The 21,411-nt window shown below is 39.9% G+C and overlaps 1 protein-coding gene across 1 annotated transcript in view; it reads left to right on the plus strand.

Moving 5' to 3' along the window:
* The window catches only part of PPEF1 (protein phosphatase with EF-hand domain 1), a 149,607-nt gene that overhangs the window by 60,531 nt on the left and 67,665 nt on the right, over positions 1–21,411 (plus strand). Inside the window, exons 8-9 of the mRNA XM_050776640.1 lie at positions 13,919–14,079; positions 19,934–20,048. Of these exons, the coding sequence (XP_050632597.1) occupies positions 13,919–14,079; positions 19,934–20,048 (276 nt within the window). The remainder of the gene's footprint in view (positions 1–13,918; positions 14,080–19,933; positions 20,049–21,411) is intronic.

Below are 21,411 nucleotides of genomic sequence, written 5' to 3' on the forward strand. Positions count from 1 at the left end.
ATCCATGAGCATAGAATGTTCTTCCATTTGTTTGTGTCCTCATTTATTTCACTGAGCAGTGGTTTGTAGTTCTTCTTGAAGAGGTCCTTCACATCCCTTGTAAGTTGGATTCCTAGGTATTTTATTCTCTTTGAAGCAATTGTGAATGGGAATTCACTCATGATTTGGCTCTCTGTTATTGGTGTACAAGAATGCTTTTGATTTTTGCACATTGATTTTTGTATCCTGAGACTTAGCTGAAGTTGCTTATCAACTTAAGGAGATTTGGGGCTGAGACGATGGGGTTTTCTAAATAAATGATCATGTCATCTGCAAACAGGGACAATTTGACTTCCTCTTTTCCTAATTGAATACCCTTTATTTCCTTCTCCTGTCTGATTGCCCTGGTCAGAACTTCCAACACTATGTTGAATAGGAGTGGTGAGAGAGGGCATCCCTGTCTTGTGCCAGTTTTCAAAGGGAATGCTTCCAGTTTTTGCCCATTCAGTATGATATGGGCTGTGCGTTTGTCATTAAATAACTCTCATTATTTTGAGATAGGTCCCATCAATACCTAGTTTATTGAGAGTTTTTAGCATGAAGAACTTTTGAATTTTGTCAAAGGCCTTTTCTGGATCTATTGAGATAATCATGTGGTTTTTGTCTTTGGTTCTGTGTGTATGCTGGATTACATTTATTGATTTGCGTATGTTGAACCAGCCTTGCATCCCACGGATGAAGCCAGCTTGATCATGGTGGATAAGCTTTTTGATGTACTGCTGGATTCGGTTTGCCAGTATTTTATTGAGGATTTTTGCATCGATGTTCATCAGGGATATTGGTCTAAAATTCTCTTTTTTGTTGTTGTGTTTCTGCCAGGCTTTGGTATCAGGATGATGCTGGCCTCATAAAATGAGTTAAGGAGGATTCCCTCTTTTTCTGTTGCTTGGAATAGTTTCAGAAGGAATGGTACCAGCTCCTCTTTGTACCTCTGGTAGAATTCAGCTGTGAATCCATCTGGTCCTGGACTTTTTTTGGTTGGTAGGCTATTAATTATTGCCTCAATTTCAGAGCCTGTTATTGGTCTATTCAGGGATTCAACTTCTTCCTGGTTTAGTCTTGGGAGGGTGATGTGTCCAAGAATTTATCCATTTCTTCTAGATTTTCTAGTTTATTTGCATAGAGGTGTTTATAGTATTCTCTGATGGTAGTTTGTATTTCTGTGGGATCAGTGATGATATCCCTTTCATCATTTTTTATTGCATCTATTTGATTCTTCTCTCTTTTCTTCTTTATTAGTCTTGCTAGTGGTCTGTCAATTTTGTTGATCTTTTCAAAACACCAGCTCCTGGATTCATTGATTTTTTGAAGGGTTTTTTGTGTCTCTGTCTCCTTCAGTTCTGCCCTGATCTTAGTTATTTCTTGCCTTCTGCCAGCTTTTGAATATATTTGCTCTTGCTTCTCTAGTTCTTTTAATTGTGATGTTAGGGTGTCAATTTTAGATCTTTCCAGCTTTCTCTTGTGGGCATTTAGTGCTATAAATTTCCCTCTACACACTGCTTTAAATGTGTCCCAGAGATTCTGGTATGTTCTGTCTTTGTTGTCACTGGTTTCAAAGAACATCTTTATTTCTGCCTTCATTTCGTTATGTACCCAGTAGTCATTCAGGAGCAGGTTGTTCAGTTTCCATGTAGTTGAGCAGTTTTGAGCGAGTTTCTTAATCCTGAGTTCTAGTTTGGTTGCACTGTGGTCTGAGAGACAGTTTGTTATAATTTCTGTTCTTTTACATTTGCTGAGGAGTGCTTTACTTCCAACTATATGGTCAATTTTGGAATAAGTGTGATGTGGTGGTGAGAAGAATGTATATGCTATTGATTGGGATGGAGAGTTCTGTAGATGTCTATTAGGTCTGCTTGGTGCAGAGCTGAGTTCAATTCCTGCATATCCTTGTTAACTTTCTGTCTCGTTGATCTGTCTAATGTTGTAAATGTGGGGTGTTAAAGTCTCCCATTATTATTTTGTGGGAGTCTAAGTCTCTTTGTAGGTCTCTAAGGACTTGCTTTATGAATCTGGGTGCTCCTGTATTGGGTGCATATATATTTAGGATAGTTAGCTTTTCTTGTTGAATTGATCCCTTTACCATTATGTAATGTCCTTCTTTGTCACTTTTGATCTTTGTTGGTTTAAAGTCTGTTTTATCAGAGACTAGGATTGCAACCCCTGCTTTTTTTGTTTGTTTGTTTTCCATTTGCTTGGTAGATCTTCCTCCATCCCTTTATTTTGAGCCTATGTGTGTCTCTGCATGTGAGATGGGTCTCCTGAATATAGCAAACTGATGGGTCTTGACTCTTTATCCAGTTTGCCAGTCTGTGTCTTTTAATTGGAGCATTTAGCCCATTTACATTTAAGGTTAATATTGTTATATGTGAATTTGATCCTGTCATTATGATATTAGCTGGTTATTTTGCTCGTTAGTTGATGCATTGATCCTGGCATTGATGGTCTTTACAAGTTGGCATGTTTTTGCAATGGCTGGTACCGGTTGTTCCTTTCCATATTTAGTGCTTCCTTCAGGAGCTCTTGTAAGGCAGGCCTGGTGGTGACAAAATCTCTCAGCATTTGCTTGTCTGTAAAGGATTTTATTTCTCCTTCACTTATGATGCTTAGTTTGGCTGGATATGAAATTCTGGGTTGAAAACTCTTTTCTTTAAGGATGTTGAATATTGGCCCCCACTCTCTTCTGGCTTGTAGAGTTTCTGCCGAGAGATCCGCTGTTAGTCTGATGGGCTTCTCTTTGTGGGTAACCCGACCTTTCTCTCTGGCCGCCCTTAACATTTTTTCCTTCATTTCAACTTTGGTGAATCTGACAATTATGTGTCTTGGAGTTGCTCTTCTCGAGGAGTATCTTTGTGGCGTTCTCTGTATTTCCTGCATTTGAATGTTGGCCTGCCTTACTAGTTTGGGGAAGTTCTGCTGGATAATATCCTGAAGAGTGTTTTCCAACTTGGTTCCATTATCCCCGTCACTTTCAGGTATACCAATCAGATGTAGATTTGGTCTTTTCCCATAATCCCATATTTCTTGGAGGCTTTGTTCATTTCTTTTTACTCTTTTTTCTCTAAACTCTTCTTGCTTCATTTCATTCATTTGATCTTCAGTCGTTGATACCCTTTCTTCCACTTGATCAAATCGGCTATAGAAGCTTGTGCATGCATCACATAATTCTCGTGCCATGGTTTTCAGCTCCATCAGGTCATTTAAGGTATTCTCTACACTTGTTTATTCTAGTTAGCCATTCGTCTAATCTTTTTTCAAGGTTTTTAGCTTCTTTGCAATGGGTTCAAACATCCTCCTTTAGCTTGGAGAAGATTGTTATTACCGATCATCTGAGGCCTACTTCTGTTGACTTGTCAAAGTCATTCTCCATCCAGCTTTGTTCTGTTGCTGTTGAGGAGCTGCATTCCTTTGGAGGAGAAGGGGCGCTCTGACTTTTAGAATTTTCAGCCTTTCTGCTCTGGTTTCTCCCCATCTTTGTGGTTTTATCTACCTTTGGTCTTTGATAATGGTGATGTACAGATGGGGTTTTGGTGTGGATATCCTTTGTGTTTGTTAGTTTTCCTTTTAACAGTCAGAACCCTCAGCTGCAGGTCTTTTGGAGTTTGGTGGAGGTCCACTCCAGACCCTGTTTGCCTGGGTATCACCAGCAGAGGCTACAGAACAGCAAATATCGCAGAACAGCAAATGTTGCTGCCAGTCCTTCCTCTGGAAGCTTTGTCTCAGAGGGGCACCCGGCTGTACGAGGTGTCAGTCAGCCCCTACTGGGAGGTGTCTTCCAGTTAGGCTACTCAGGAGTCAGGGACCCACTTGAGGAGACCATCTCTCTGTTCTCAGATCTCAAGCTCTGTGCTGGGAGAACCACTACCCTCTTCAAAGCTGTCAGACAGGGATGTTTAAGTCTGCAGAAGTTTCTGCTGCCTTTTGTTCAGCTATGCCCTGCCCCGAGAGGTGGAGTCTACAGAGGCAGGCAGGCCTCCTTGAGCTGCGGTGGGCTCCACCCAGTTCTAGCTTCCTGGCCACTTTGTTTACCTACTCAAGCCTCAGCAATGGCGGACGCCCCTCCCCCAGCCTCGCTGCTGCCTTGCAGTTCGATCTCAGACTGCTGTGCTAGCAGTGAATGAGGCTCCATGGGCGTGGGACCCTCTGAGCCAGGCACGGGATATAATCTCCTGGTGTGCCATTTGCTAAAAACACTGGAAAAGCTCAGTATTAGGGTGGGAGTGTCCCGATTGTCCAGGTACCGTCTGTCACGGCTTCTCTTGGCTAGGAAAGGGAATTCCCTGACCCCTTGTACTTCCTGGGTGAGGCGATGATGAAGTGTGTCCTGCTTCAGCTCACACTCCATGGGCTGCACCCACTGTCCAACAAGTCTCAGTAAGATGAACCCCTTACTTCACTTGGAAATGCAGAAATCACCTGTCTTCTGGGTCACTCACACTGGGAGCTGTAGACTGGAGCTGTTCCTATTTGGCCATCTTGGAACCAAGATCACGGAAACTTTATTTTTTATCCGCAAAACTTTTGTTCTGAGAGATCAAAATATTTTGAGTATTTCATGCAGCAGATCTGGGGGAAAATGGCAGACTAAACACAGTTGGCCCCACTGTATCTGTTTTCTGTCCTCTCTCTGTCTTTTTTTTGTGTGTGTGAGACAGAGTCTCGCTCTATTGCCCAGGCTGCAGTGCAGTGGCACGGTCTCGGCTCACTGCAACCTCTGCCTCCTGGATTCAAGTGATTCTCCTGCCTCAGCCTCCTGAGTAGCTGGGATTACAGGTGCTTGCCATCACGCCCAGCTAATTTTTTGTAGTTTTAGTAGAGATAGGGTTTCACCATGTTGGCCAGGCTGGTCTCAAACTCCTGACCTTGTGATCCGCCTGCCTCAGCCTCCCAAAGTGCTGGGGTTACAGACATGAGCCACTGCAGCCGGCCTCTCTTCTCTTTGATCTGTCTGTCTGTCTATCTATTATCTAGTCATTCTGAAGCAGAGGCAGGCAATGGAGGTATACTTCAAAAAAGTTTTTAAAATTATGATTTTTTACAACCATGTATTTCTCCTGTAAATTAAGATCTGCCTGTTATTATCTCCAAGACAGATGCCAGATTTAAACGCTCATTTTGCTTTAATTTGGGCCAACCTTTTTTTTTTTTTTTTTTTTTTTTGCTCTCATTAAATCGTGTATGGCATCTAGGATCATCTTTTAAATAATCTTGTAAATACACTTCAAAGTGAAGTGGTAAAAGAATGGTGTTTTAATAGGCATGATTTGAGCTAAGTGCATATGTATGAAACTAATTAAAGCATTTAATGATCTGTGGAAGCCTTCTGAATGGTGAAATAGCCAAACCTAAGGAGTGGGGAGTGGGTGGAAGTGGGTACTTTGCCATTTTTTCTTTTAGATAACTGCGATTCGAAGACAGTTGTTTATGGTTCATATTCTTTGGCAAAAATGTTTTTGAGAGGAAATATGATAATGATAAAATGAAACAGTACTTTCTGCTAATGACCTAATACTTCAACCCAGGCTCACTTCATCAGAATCACTTAAGGAGTTTCAGAGCCACAGATGGCTGGGTTCCAGCCTGGAGATGTTTACTCAGACTGTGTTGTTGCTGTTATTGTTGTTGTTGTTGTTTTAATTTGCATTTTAAAAATTCTGTAGGTGATTTTAAAATATAAGAAAAATACTTTATTAAAGAAGGGGACAGTGGTTTAGTCTTATATAAGCATTTTTTGGAAGTATAACATACACTACAGGAACGTATACAAATTATATGACTCAGTACATTTTCTCGAAGTAAACACACCCATGTAACTGGCACCTGATTAGGGCCACATAAGTTTCCCATCCTGCCTTGTAGTGCTACCCAACCCCCACACCATCGCATAACTACTTTCTTGACTTCTACACCCTAGTCTTTGAAGTTCTTTATATAGATGGAAGCATGTGGTATATACTCTTTTGAGTTTGGCTGCTTCTTTTTTTTTTTTTTTAATGTTTTGTTGTTGTTGTTGAGATGGAGTTTTGCTCTGTCGCCCAGGCTGGAGTGCAGTGGTGCAATCTCGGCTCACTGCAAACTCTGCCTCCCTGTCCCTGGTTCAAGGGATTCTCATGCCTCAGCCTCCTGAGTAGCTGGGATTACAGGCATTCGCCACTACACCTGGCTAATTTTTGTATTCTTAGTAGAGATGGGGTTTCGCCATGTTGGCCAGGCTGGTCTCGAACTCCTGGCCTCAGGTGATTTGCCCACTTCAGCCTCCCAAAGTGCTGGGATTACAGATGTGAGCCACCGCTCCCGGCCCTGAATCTGGCTTCCTTTGCTCATCATTACATTTGTGAGAATCATCCTTGTAATTTGGTGATTTTTATTGCTGAATAATATTCCATTTTACTAATATACCATAATTGATCCCTTTGATTGTGTATGGGCATTTGAGTTGTTTTCAGATTGGTGATTTAAATGGTGCTGCTACGTACATTCTTGTACATGTCCCTTTTGGTAAAATATGTATGCATTTATTTTGCTATATATTCATTTTTGGTTATCTATTGCTACCTAATAAACTGCCCCCACATTTAGTGACTTAAAAACAACAGCCATTTTATTGCATGTGATTCTGTGGGTCAGGCATTTGAACAGGGCTTGCTGGGAACAACTTACCTCTGTTCCATGTGTTATCGGTTGAGCTCACTCATCTAGCTGAACTGGGCAGGAAAGATCAAATGGTTTTAATCACATATCTGGGACTTTGGCATTAGCTATTAACTTGGTTACCTCTTGGCCAGGTGCAGTAACTCATTCCTGTAATCTCAGCACTTTGGGAGGCCGAGGCGGATGGAGCACTTGAGGTCAGGAGTTCACGACCAGCCTGACCAACCCCATCTGTAGTAAAAATACAAAAATTAGCTGGGTGTGTTGGTGCACACCTGTAATCCCATCGACTCAGGAGACCTGGGACACAAGAACCACTTGAACCCGGGAGGCGGAGCTTGCAGTGAGCCAAAATGGTGATACTGCACTCCAGCCTGGGTGACAGAGTGAGACTCCATCTCAAAAACAAACAAACAAACAAAAACAACTTGGTTGCCTCTCTTCTTCTCACACAGCCTCTCTGTCCAGTTGGCTATTCTGGACTTCTTTACATGATGGCTGGGTCCAAGAGGGCAAAGGCAGAAGCTGCAGGGCCTCTTAAGGCCTATGCGCTAGAACTCTGGGAAATCAGTTCTGCCATACTCTATTGGTTAAAACAAGTCAAAAGGCCAGCCATGAATTCAGAGCGGTTAAAGAGATATCCATCTCTTGCTCGGAGGAGTGGCAGTATTACAGTATAAAGGGATGTAGACACAGGGAGGCATGATTCCTTGGGGAGCCATTATCATAAAAATGTACCACAAGTCAGGGATAGAAGTCTGGGGTTATAGGGCTTATATCTGTTCAGCTTTATTAGATACTGGCAGACATTTTTACAGGATGGTTGTAACAAGCTATACTCTCACCAGTTCAGTTGTTCCATCCTCACCAACACTTGCAATAGTCCATTCTTTTCATTTTAGTTATTCTGGTGAGTATGTAGTGGTATCGTATTTCAGGTTTAATTTGCATTTCCCTGTGAGCAGTCAAGTTACTCACTTTTTTTCTTTTCTTTTTTCTTTTTTTGAGACAGGGTCTCACTCTGTCCCCCAGGCTGGAGTGCAGTAGCATAATCTTGGCTCACTGTGACCTCTGCCTCCCGGGTTCAAGCCATTCTCATGCCTCAGCTTCCTGAGTAGCTGGGACTACAGGCATGTGCCACCATGCCTGGCTAATTTTTGCATTTTTAGTAGAGATGGGGTTTTGCCATGTTGGCCAGGCTGGTCTCAAACTCCTGACCTCAGGTGATCTGCCCGCCTTGGCCTCCCAAAGTGCTGGGATTACAGGCATGAGCCACCACGCCTGACCAAATTGCTCACCCTTTTGTATGTTTATTGGTCATGTGGACATCTCATGTGGTGAAGTTCCTGTTCAGGTTTTTTGTCCATTTTTCTATTGGGTTATCTGTCTTTTTCTTACGAATTTGGAAGAGTTTTCTAACTCTTCCTTTTTTTTTTTTTTTTTTTTTTTTTTAGATAGAATCTTGCTGTCACCCAGGCTGGAGTACAGTGGCATGACCTCAGCTCACTGCAACCTCCCCCCACCCAGGTTCAAGTGATTCTCATGCCTCAGCCTCCCGAGTAGCTGGGATTACAGGCCTGTGCCACCACACCTGGCTAATTTTGTATTTTTAGTAGAGACAGGATTTATTCCATGTTGGTCAGGCTGGTCTTGAACTCCCAACCTCAGGTGATCCACCCACCTCAGCCTTCCAAAGCGCTGGGATTACAGGCGTGAGCCACCACGCCCAGCCTAAATAGGGTATTTTTAGGAACCAGAAGGTTATTTAACATTTCCAGATATTGGGGCCACCAGATTAACGGTCTTAACTCTGGGGCGTGGAGTATCTTGAGACACGTTGGGTGCTCTGAAGATAAGAGGTGACCCTGGAAGCAGTCATACTTGTCCTTGTAATCCTACCACCTCATGATGATCTCCCTGTGCTACCACTTTAAGAGCTCAACACCAGTGCATAGGACTCCATGAGGAGTACAGACTCCACAGAAACGTTCCCAGTCCACTTTTCACACGTCAGCCTCCTCCCACAGGCAGAAAGCCGAAGCTGCCATACATAGCCATAGGTTTAAACAGAGACTGGCGGAAGCGGGGAGTGGGTTGGAGTGTGTGGAAGTGTTGTTTTCACTTTTCTTTCTGCTTCGCAGATCAGCCAAAATGTCCTATTGGACCAGGTATTTTATATTTTTTGTTGCTATGGTGAACAGAACATTTTCCCCATTATATCTTCCATTGGTTGTTGGTAGTGTTTAGTAAAGCTTTTGAATTATGTCCATTTATCTTATATTGTGCTACTATTAAGTAATAATAATATATTATTTTTATTGCTGATATTTGTTACATGTTTACCATGTGCCATGTATTTAAGTGCTTTAAATACATCATTTCATTTAGTCTTCATGACCAACCAGTTAGATTAGTAGTATTATCATCCCCTTTTTGTAGATATGGAATCTGAGGCTTAGAAGGTAATCTCCCACGGTTATTCATCTTATTGGTGGAGAAGCTGTGATTCAAACCAGTGTGATTAACGTCTGTATTTTATATATATATATAATATAAAATATATATTTATTATAGTATACATATATATACACACACACACACATATATATATATATATATATTTTGAGACAGGGTCTCACTCTGTCCCTCAGACTAGAGCACAGTAACGTGATCATGGCTCACTGCAGCCTTGACCTCCTGGGCTCAGATGATCCTCCCACCTCAGCCTCCTGAGTAGCTGGGACTAGAGGCATGCACCACCATGCCCAGCTAATTTTTTTGCATTTTGTATAGGGGTTTTGCCATGTTGCCCAGGCTGATCTCGAACTCCTGGACTCAAGTGATTCTCCTGCCTTGGCCTCCCAAAGTGCTGGGATTACAAGTGTGAGCCACCATACCCAGGCTCTGTACTACATTTAATTCTCCCATCAATTCTGGGATTTTTTCAATTGATTTTCTTGGGTGTAGGTATTTAATCACGTTGGCCACAAGTAACTTTATTTTTATATCTTTCTATACAATAATTACTGCTCTTATTTCAGCTTCATGTCTTATTGCATTGGCCAAAGATAGTGGAACAGTGTTAGAATGAAACAATGAAAGTGGGCATCCTTGTTTTGTTAATGATTTAATGGAAAAACCATTATTGATGATTTAAATTTATAAAGCGATGTTAAGGAGTATTATTCCATTCCTTGTTTCTAAGTTTTAAAAAAATCAGGAACAGATGTTGAATTTTATGAAATGTCATTTTGGCATCTATTGAATTTATTATATGGACACCAATGGTTCTGATCCAGGTTCATAACTGAGAAACAAAAATAACTATAAATGTAGTTCAATTGTTGCTTTTCTTTTTCCAGCAATATCTGGAGCTTGTTTTCAAAGTGACATGTGGGCGGTAGAGGCAGAAATTGTTGTATAAAAATTTATGGGCTTTAAATTTTTCCCTGTCCAGATTTTGAGTCTGTACTGGGTAAAAGAAAAGATTGTGTGTAGGGGGTATTTTTGATGTATTTTCTTTAGAACAACTTGTAAAGGTATCATTTGCCTATAATTCTTAATTAGCTTAGATTCATGTTGACAAAATTGTAAATCAAATAGGTAAGGATTAATTCTATGTTGTACAAATCTCTATATATTATTCATTAAATTATTGTTATTAGTTATAATAGTTCTAGCCCACAAGAACAGCATATACATAAGAAATGTTAAAGCCTTTGATTGTTTTCATACAGGACACATTAGCTACTGGAAGAGAATTTATGTTATTCTGTTTTGTGTTGCTAAAAACCAGCAGAAGGATTATGATTTGACATTGATTAATACTTCATATTGAGTAGTTTTAACTAAAAATCGGTTTAGGGAACTAGTGCTTTTTCATATATTTGTCACTGAACTTTTAGGCAATGAGGGTCATCAGATCTATGGAAGGGATGGTAGACCAAGCTTCTCTTTTTTTAAAGAATGAAAACAATATTTTGATTTTGTTCTTAAGTAACAAGACTGAGTCTTCATAATTAGAAGGGATGGAATTGATTTGCTGTGTCAGTTAGCTAATGGAAAAGGGAGAGATGACAGAGCATGGGTGGAGGCAATGATTGGGAAAATAAAATGATTTTTGCTTTATTGCTCACAGAGTTGGGATTACTAAATAAATTGGTTATAAGTATATAAATAACACTATAGGTATCATGTAGCATAGTTACATTTTAATATGTAGTAAAAGCGTAATGGTTAAGAGTTTGAGCTTGAAGCCAGCTTCTCTGGGGTTAAGTTCCATCTCTCCTACTTACATGCTGTACCCCATTTTCCTCAAATATAAAATGGGGATACCAACAATATTAATCTCATAGGATAGCTTCGGTCATCACATGAATACACATATATAAGGTGCTTAGAACAGTGCCTGGCACATCAGTAACTGGGAGCTCCCATTCTTGTCATTATCAGCATGATGCCTTGGAAAAGGTGTGGCCTGGGGTTCAACCTGGGCAGGGGTTGCTGAGTTTTAAAGGATGAGAAATTGTCCAAAGAAGAGAAAGCAAGGGTAGTCCAGGGAGAGGGAAGAGTGGGAACAATAAAGACAGAGTGCTGGGCTGGGAGAGGAAAGCATTGCCAGTGTGGGGCAGATGCAAAGTCCAGGGGTGACATCTTAGATCGGAGGAGTCTCCAACTATGTTTAATTGTGTTACGGAGTCTGAAGAGAAGATCATGCTGGAGATACAGGCAAGGGAGGAAGTGACTATGAAGTTGCCAGGCCTCTGAGGATTTGGAAGGGAGAAAGGGGGCTGGGAACAGCTCCATGGGTGGTCCCATATGCCTGTCTGCATCCATAGCTGCATCCTCAATTTCATTTCCTCTTTCCCTCCAGCATCTGCCTTTCTAAATCAGGCATGCTTCAAGCGATGCTGCCTTTCTTTCTTTCTTTTTGAGACAGGGGTCTTGCTGTGTTGCCTAGGCTGGAGTGCAGTGGCACAATCACGCCTCACTGCAGCCTTGACCTCCTGGGCTCATCCTCCTGCCTCAGCCTCCTGAGTAGCTGGAATTGTAGGTGCACGCCACTATGCCCAGCTAGTTTTCTGTATTTTTTGTAGAGACGAGGTTTCACCATGTTGCCCAGGCTGTTTCACTGCCTTTCTTGTGAACACTGCAATCATACCATAAATTCCTCCCCCATCTAAAAAAACAAAATCCCCTAGTTTTGACCATGCATTCCATATTCACTTTATTTTTTAGAGTCTATAACAGAAAATAACCTTTATAATTCTGTTAGATGATGTAGTGAAACTACTGAGGGTTTTCGTTTTTGCTGTTATTTGTTTTTTCTAAGAGTTGCTTGGTATTTCCGTGTGTACAGTCAGGAAAAGGAAAGTTGTCATTTGGAACAAGATTTATGTCCAGGAATGACTACCAAATTGAAAAGGGAGGCATGAGCATTGAAGACAGTGAAGTATGTAGGCTTTACTGCCTATGTAATGAACCTGAGATAAAGTTATCAAGATGCTCTGCCTTTGTAGTCTTTAAATATAAATTGAAATAATTAAGTTATTCTTAAATCTCAAGCCAAACCCAAATGAGAAAAATAACCACTCCTGGACCACATTAAGGACAGACATTATTACTCCTAAATTCAACTTCTTATAAAACATCATCAACCGCCACCAGAAAACACTGTGATACACAATAATTTAGAAAATATTTTTTAAATTACCAAACAGTATGACTTTAGAAAACATTTTTCACGTTTAGTTCTTAACTGTAATCTCTCAGCATAACTGGATCATGAAAAAAATGTATTTTGTCTATATCTGCTAACATTATACCTTCCAAACTTGACCACTCTGAATATTTTAAAAGAGAAACTATTTGCAGAGAACTTCTGAGGAATGGCCTTTGTAACAATTCAGTGTTAATGAGTTGAAGAGTATGTCATTGTCCTCTGGGTCATTATCTGCAAGAATATTGTGTATTAAACAACCACCATACCTCAGTGGCATGTAATCAACATTTCTTTTTGCTAACAAGTCTACAGATTAGCTGAACACTTCTGCTGATCTTGGCAGGCTTGATTTGGCAATTTTTTGGGTCTTCACTGGAGTTCACTCATGTGTCCAGAGCGAACTCTGGTGGCTGCTGGCTGGGGGCTGATCTAGGACAGCCTTGGCTAGGATGACTCAGCTCAGCTCTACATGGTCTTGGATCTTTCTCAAGCCTAGCCTAGGCTTTGTGGTAGTAGCATCGTTCCTAAAGAGAGCATGAAAGCATACAAAGCCTCCAGAGAGACCTGGGCTTGGAACTGGTACATAGCACTTCCATCACATTCTTTAGGCCAATACAAGTCATGAGCCCAGCCGGTTTGAAGGGATGGGGAAACACACTCTTGACGGGAGTAGCTGCAAAAGTACATTACAAAGAGCATGGATAGAAGGTGGGATAGAGAATTGGGATCACTTTTGCAATCAATCTACCATGTTTCCTTTCGTCTTTCTCTATCTGAATTGTCTTGATTTCTGTACTGGGGCTGACTGTTTCATGGGCAATCTAGCAGGCAAGGACCCTGGGTCTCAGCACCCACTAAAATGGACAATGCAGGCACTCCGTTATGTAGAACTGTCTCTCCGAGACTGAGAGCTTCTTTGGGTATTTCTGCCTGTGGTTTGACATTTAACTTTATCTGCTTTGTTACCAAGAAAGAATGAAAATCATGTCAGAAAATTTATTTTTATGTACAGAGAAAAACAAATCCATTACAGCTAAATAGAATCCTCTGAAGTGTTTAACAGGGGAAAAATTGAATGTTGCAGTTAAATTTTCTGTAGGTTCTGAATAGCAGCAGATGTTTGAACCAGATATAATGTATTGTTCTGTTTTCCGCCCTATTTGTAAAAGTCTGAGATGTAAGAGTGGGCAAAAAACTTAGAGCTAGAGCTTCGATCATCCAGATACCTTGATTGGTCAATTTTCCCTGTGCTCCTGCCTCCCCTTCCCACTGGCCATGGACCCACTGCTGTGGTAAAACATCTGCCCAGGAAGGGATGGTGGTGACCCATGTGAATGTTCTGGTCTCAGGGTCAGTCATTCCTCGCAGTTATATGTGGGCTATGTTGGTATGCAGAACATTTAGCACAGTGCCTTACATGGGCTAGGTATTCAAGAAGATATTTATTAAATTTAAGTATTGAAATGTTGATTCCCACCCCACCCCCCGGTTCTGTCCTTCCTTTTCCAGAATTAAGAAGTCAATCTCTTGAAAGCGAACAGGACATGCAGGACAGACATGATTATGTGGACTTGATAGATGTCCCAGACTCCTATAATGGCCCTCGGCTACAATTTCCTCTCACTTGTACTGATATTGATTTACTTCTTGAGGCCTTCAAGGAACAACAGGTAAGTGTAAGCAGATGCTGCCTTGATTCTTGTACATAACAGATGCCCAATAATTGTTGAAAGAATGGATGGACATACTACAGCAGAAATGCATTTCTTTAGAAAACAGTTCACATTAAATGAGAACTACCCTCTGTTACCCATTTAATAGAAGTCTCCTCAGGTGCACAGCAAGCTCCTTTCTATAGGCTAACAGCATTTCATTTGCCATTTTCTGAGATATCATTCACATACCATAAAATTCACCATATTACAGTGTACAACTCAGTGATTTTTTTCTTGCATTCACAAGATTGTGCAACCATCACCAATATCTGATTCCAGAACATTTTCATCACCCCCAATAGAAAGGCCATTCCTATTATCATTTCCTCCTCTCCACCCCTGGCAACCACTATTCTATTTTCTGTCTCTATGGATTTGCCTATTCTAGACATTTCATATAAACGAAATCATCAAATATGTGGCCTTTTGTGTTTGGCTTCTTTCACTTAGTGTTTTAAAGGTTTGTTCATGTCATATCATATATCATTACTTAATTTCTTTTTATGGCTGATAATATTCCATTGTATACCACATTTTGTTTATCCATTTATCAGTGAATGGACATTCGGATCTTTTCCACCTTTTGGCTATTATGAACAATGCTGCTATGAATATTCATGCACAGATTTTCGTATAAACATGTGTTCTCAGTTCTCTTGGGTATATACCTAGGAATATTTCATGGGGTCATATGGTAGCTCTATGCTGGATCATGTGGTAACTCTATGTTTAAATTTTCCAGTAATTGCTAAACTGCTTCCCACAGTAGTGGCACCATTTTGCATTTCTACCAGCAATGTATGAAGGTTCCAATTTCTTTATGTTTTTGCCAACACTTGTTATTTTGTTTTTATTTTTATTTTTATTATAGCCATCCTAGTGTGTGTGACATGGCATTTCATTGTGGTTTTGTTTTGCATTTCCCTAATGACGAATGATGTTGAGCATCTTTTCATGTATTTATTGGCCATTTGTATACCTTCTTTGCAGAAATCTGTGCAGATCCTTTGCCCACTTAAAATCAGGCTTTTTATTATTGAGTTATAAGAGTTCTTTCTGAATATAAATTCCTTGTCAGATATATGATTTGCAAATATTTTCTACCATTATGTAGGTTGTTTTTTTCATTTTCTTGATAATGTTCTTTGAGGCCTAAAAGCATTACATTTTGATAAAGTCCAGTTTATCCATGTTTTTTCTTGGTTGCTTGTGCTTTTGGTGTCATATCTAAGAATCCATTGTCAAATCTAAGGTCATGAAGACTTGCCTCTGTGTTTTCTTCTAAGACTTTTATAGTTTTAGCCTTTACACTTACGTCTGTGAATGATTTTGAGTTAGCTTCTATATATGGTATGAAGTCAAAATTAATTTTTTGCATATGGATATGCAGTTGTCCCAGCACCATCTGTTGAAGAGACTGTTCTTTCCCCATTGAGTGGTCTTTGCACCCTTGTCAAAAATCAATAGGCCAGGCCAGGCCAGGCACGGTGGCTCATGCTTGTAATCCTAGCACTTTGGGAGGCCGAGGCAGGTGCATCACCTGAGGTCAGGGGTTCAAGAGCAGCCTGACCAACATGGTGAAACCCTGTCTCTACTAAAACTACAAAAATTAGCCAGGCATGGTGGCTCATGCCTGTAATCCCAGCTACTCAGGAGGCTGAGGCTGAAGAATTGCTTGAACCCGAAAGGTGGAGGTTGCAATGAGCCGAGATCGCGCCACTGCACTCTAGCCTGGGCGAGAAAACAAGACTCCATCTCAAAAAAACAAACAAACAAAAATCTATAGGCCATAGATATATGGGTTTGTTATTGGACTCTCAGTTCTATTCTATTGGTCTATGTGTCTGTGCCAGTACCACACTGTCTTGATTGCTGTAGCTTTGTAATAAGTTTTGAAATAGGGAAGTGTGAGTCCTTCAACTTTGTTCTTTTGCAATGTTGAAGTTGTTCTTCATTATTGTTTTGGCTATTTGGGGCCCCTTGCAATGAATTTGAAGATCAAATTTTCCATTTTTGCAAAAAAGCCTATTGGGATTTTGATAGGGATTGCATTGAATTGCTGTATCACTTTGGGTAATAATTGCCATCCTCACAATGTAAGTCTTTCAACCCATGGTGTCTTTCCATTTATTTATGTCTTTAATTTCTTTCAGCGATGTTTTGTGGTTTTTAGTGGACAAGTCTTTCATCACCTTGGTTAAATTTATTCTTAATTTATTCTTTTGGTTGATATTATAAAAGGAATTGTTTTCTTAATTCCTTTTTTGATTGCTCATTACGTGTGTGTTGATCTTACACTCTGCAGCTTTGACGAATATACTTGTTAGCTCTAGTAGTTTGTGTGTGTTTGTGTGTGTGTGTGTGTGTGCATGTGTGGTATATTCTTTTGAATATTCTATATACCAGATCATGTTATCTGTGAATATAGTTTTATTTCCTTCTTTCTGATTTGGATGCCTTTTGTTTCTTTTTCTTGCTCAATTGCTCTGGCTAGAACTTCCACCACAATATTGAATATCAATGTGAAAGTAGGCGTGTTTATTTTGTTCCTCATCGTAGGGGGAAAGCTTTCAATCTTTCACCACTGAGTTTAATGTTAGTTGTAGGTTTTTCATAAAGGTCTTTTATCATTTTGAGGAAATTTCCTTCAATTCTTAGTTTTCTGAGTAGTTTTATCATGAAAAGGTGTTGGATTTTGTTAAATGCTTTTATTTGCATCAATTGAGATGATTGTGTGTTTTTTACCCTTCATTCTATTAATGTGATGTGATATATTGAATAATTTTGTTATGTTGAACCAGCCTTGTAAATATAAATCCCTCTTGGCCATGGTATATAATCCCTTTAAAATGCTGTTGTATTTGGTTTGCTGGTATTATGTTGAGAATTTTTGCATCTATTTCATAAGGGATATTGGTCTGTAATTTTCTTTTCTTGTAGTGTCTTTGCCTGGCTTTGGTATCAGGGTAATACTGATCTCGTAGAGTGAGTTAGGAATTGCTTCCTTTTATTCTGTTTTTGGAAGAGTTTGAGAAGGATTGGTGTTAATTCTAATTTAAATGTTTAGTAGAGTTCACCATTGAAGCCATTTGGTCTTGGACTTTTCTTTATTAGGAGGTTTTTGATGACAGATCCAATCTCTTGTTCTAGATCTGTTCAGATTTTTTATTTCTTCTTGAGTCTGTTTTGGTAATTTGTGAGTTTCTAAGAATTTGTTCATCTCATCTAAATTACCTAATTTGTTGGTGTACAATTGTTCATTGTATTCTCTCATAACCCCTTTTTATTTCTTTAAGGTTGATGGTAATGTCCCCACTTTAGTTTCTGATTTTAGTTATTTTCATTTTCTCTCTTTTCTTAGTCAGTCTAGCTTAAAGGTTTGTTAATTTTGTTGATCTTTTCAAAGAACCAACTTTTGGTTTTGTTAATTCTCTCTATTGTTTTTCTATTCTTTATTTCATTTATCTCCACTCTAATTCTTATTTTCTTTGTCAAAATATTAAGTTAGTTTATTGATGTGAAATCCTTCTTTTTTAATGCATGCATTTACAGCTACAAATTTCTCTCTGAACACTGCTTTTGCTGTATCCCATAAGTTTTGATGTGTTGTGTTTTCATTTTTATTCATCTCAAAGTATTTTCTAATTTCCCTTGTGATCTTTGTATTACCCATTGGTTTTTTAAGAGTATTTATTTCATAAATAATTGTGCCACTGCACTCCAGCCTGGGCGACAGAGTGAGACTCTGTCCCCCCTGCCAAAAAAAAAAGTGTATGATTCAACAGTTTTTAGTATATTAAAAATGTTGTGCAACCATCACCACTATGTAATTCCAGAGCATTTTCATCACCCCCAAACAAAACCCCATTAGCAATCAATCCCATTTGCTCCCTCCCCAGCCCCTGGCAATACTAATTTACCTTCTGTCTCTATGGATTTGTCTAATATGAACACTTCCTATAAGTGGAATCATACAATATATGTGGCCTTTTGTGCCTGGCATCTGTTGCTTGGCATGTTTTCAGGGTTCATCCATGGTAGCATGGATCAGTACTTCCTTCCTATTTTTAGCTGAATAATGTTACTTTGTATGGATATAGCACATTGTATTTAAGGGATTATATGTTTATACATGCATTTTAATATTCATCTGTGGTTATATTGATTTTTGTATGCTTGCAAACACATAGAATATTTCTGGGAAAGATATGATACTTTTAACAGTGCCTGTTTCTAGGGGTAGAGATTAGGGGAATATGATCTAGGGGAGACGGAAAATGACTTTTCATTATTTTACCCATTTCTACTATTTAAAATTTTATTTCAACTAAAAAAAGGACTTGTTTCTCCATTTTAAAACTGCTTTTTTTTTTTTTGAGGTACAGTCTTACTCTGTTGCCCAGGCTGGAGTGCAGTGGCGCAATCTCGGCTCACTGCAACCTCCACCTCCCGAGTTCAAGCGATTCTCCTGCCTCAGCCTCCTGAGTAGCTGGGACTACAGGCACGTGCCACCACGCCTGGCTAATTTTTGTATTTTTAATAGAGACAGGGTTTCACCATTTTGGCCAGGCTGGTCTCGAACTTCTGACCTCAAGTGATCTGCCCGCCTCGGCCTTCCAGAGTGCTAGGATTACAGGTGTGAGCCACTGTGCCCGGCCCTAAAACTGCTTTTTTAAAAAGAAATATTCTTTAAAGGTAGTATTTTCCTCTAACTTAAAAGAATGTGACTATTTTATTAAAGTGGTTATTTAACCTGAGTATATTTATAAATGGAGAGACTGCCATCTGAGTTAATCATCTTGAGTATTTAATATTGCAGTTGTAAATATAATTCTAATGCTATGGAAAGATAGCCTTATAGGCAAGGACTAGTATGACCAGAATGGTTTTAGTCAATCCAAAGACCCAGAGAAATTATTTTCATAATAATTTTCTGTTGTTGCAATATATTCTTAGTTAATATTTGTTAATTTAGCTTTTTTAAAAAACAAAACTGCCCCTTTAGACAACAATTACTCTGATTAGTACTACCAATGGACCAGAAAAACTACAATGACAAGCTAAGGTAACACTGAAGCCAGTGTTGGGAATCAACAGATTACATGTGGCTGGGGGTGGTGGCTCACACCTGTAATCCCAACACTTTGGGAGGCTGAGGCAGGAGGATCATTTGAGGCCAGAAGTTCGAGACCAGCCTGGGCAACATAGTGAGACCCTATCTCTTCCCCCTCCACAAAAAAAAGGAAAGAGCTTGAAAATCCAGTGTGAATTTTTCACTTACAGCACATTTCAATTCAGATTAGCTCCATTTCACATGCTCAATAGTTCCATGTGGCTAGTGGCTGCCATATTGGACAGCATAGGTCCAATATGGCAATAGGTCTAAATAGTTTTGACCTATTAAAATACATTAAATTTGTGTAGTAGTCACATCAATGCTATATTATATTTTGGAGTATGTATTTATCATTTTTTCTTCATTCTCCCTCTCCTTTTTCTTTTTCTCTTTTTTTATTACAATTGGCTTTTTGTCTGCATGTTTCCCTAGGGCAAGGGCGTGCCTCCCTTCACTTCTCTTGGGCTCTAAGGACCTGGGATGAGGATTCATTTTTTCAGTTACACATGTCCACTGAGGGCTTATTATATGCCAGACACTGTGCTAGAATGATCTATTTCAGAATAATTGAGAGATTATCCTGAAATACAGTGACCTGAAACGTGCGCACGTGCTCCACCTTTACAGTTTTTTATACAGTCATGTCTGTCTTCCTTGTTCATTACATCTGTTTTCTCTGCTTCCCCCTCACAGATACTTCATGCCCATTATGTCTTAGAGGTGCTATTTGAAACCAAGAAAGTCCTGAAGCAAATGCCGAATTTCACTCATGTACAAACTTCTCCCTCCAAAGAGTTAACAATCTGTGGTAAGTTTCAGACCAGAGTTGTCAAATTAATATTTAGGAGCCTCTTGGTCCTACATCGTTTGCCTAACTTGAAAACTGTGTAAATTGGACTGTGTTAAGGGAAAAATGTTAATATAGAATTATCTATCATGATAATACTGTTCCCCATCTTGTCTTTGTTTTGCATACCAGCTGGCAGGAATTAATTATGTGAGAAATTAAAGAGCTCGTAGCTTTTTATAAAGGCAGACAGCATTTTAATATGGAAAAACCACCCATGGGTGGAATAAGCATTCTTTGCCCTCCGTCTAGCTCTCATTCTCTTTGTTCCACATTGCTTTTTCTAGGTGGGCCTCTGCATGCCACTTATGCTGGGAAGAGAAAAACCCATGGCAGGGTGGAGATTAAATTCTTCTCTGCCCTTGGCTGCTGTTTTAGATTTTTCCAACTGGTCTCTGCAGCTTTTAGAAGAGTGGGAATGTCCCAGAAATCTGTTTCTTGTTCTTTTAAATAACAAGATTTGAGATTTTGCTATCATATAGGCCAGCCTGGCAGGATATTGCTTCAAGAAACAGTACGCATTGAAATTCCTCACAGTTGGTGCTCAGCGTGCTTGCAACTGTTTGAGAGTGGGGTGCGTGGAAGGAACAGCAATTCCCTTAACTTCTAATTAAGCCTGTAGGTTACAAAACAGTGATTGTTATTTTCCAAATCAGTTTTTCGTCTGCATTTCTCTTATTCTGGCAGGTAGAAGTGAATTTGACAATCTAATTAAAGTATTTGCATTTCTAGCATCTGATAGTGGTGGCAGGGACTTGATGTAGCAGTGCCTACCTCATGACATGCCCTGACTCAGGTTTTTGAAGAGTCTCTAATGGTTCATTTCCAGCCTCATCAGGCCATCACGTCTCTGACTAGCAGATGATTCATCTCAGCAGTGGGGGTCTTTTATTCAAGGCCTCACCTGGCCTTACTTTTCATGGAAAATAGAGACTTCGGGTCATGAGGCTCAGAAAGCCATGCCACCCTGTGAAGCCTGTGAGGCCAGGGCTAGGTGTGCTCTTAGGATATCTAGAATAGCCCAAACTGAGAATGGGATACGCTCCCCTGTGTTTCACTGGGAGCCACTACAGACTCATCCTTGCTAGAAGGATCTAGAAGAAGACACACGTTAATTACAGGGCAGGGCGGTCCTAGAATCCCACAGTGTGAGAACTGAAGGGTTCTCTAGTCTATTCTTTGCTCTTATGGGTGAAATTGAAGCTCAAACAGAAAAATGGCAGGATCAGAATTAAAATCAGGTCTTCTGTATCCCAGGTTAGAGGCAGCCCCACATCTGCCATCCTCACATTATGTACCTGATGGTGCATTTTCCATCATGAGA

The sequence above is a fragment of the Macaca thibetana genome, chromosome X (genome assembly GCF_024542745.1).
Source record: "Macaca thibetana thibetana isolate TM-01 chromosome X, ASM2454274v1, whole genome shotgun sequence".
Classification (NCBI taxonomy): Eukaryota; Metazoa; Chordata; class Mammalia; order Primates; family Cercopithecidae; genus Macaca; species Macaca thibetana.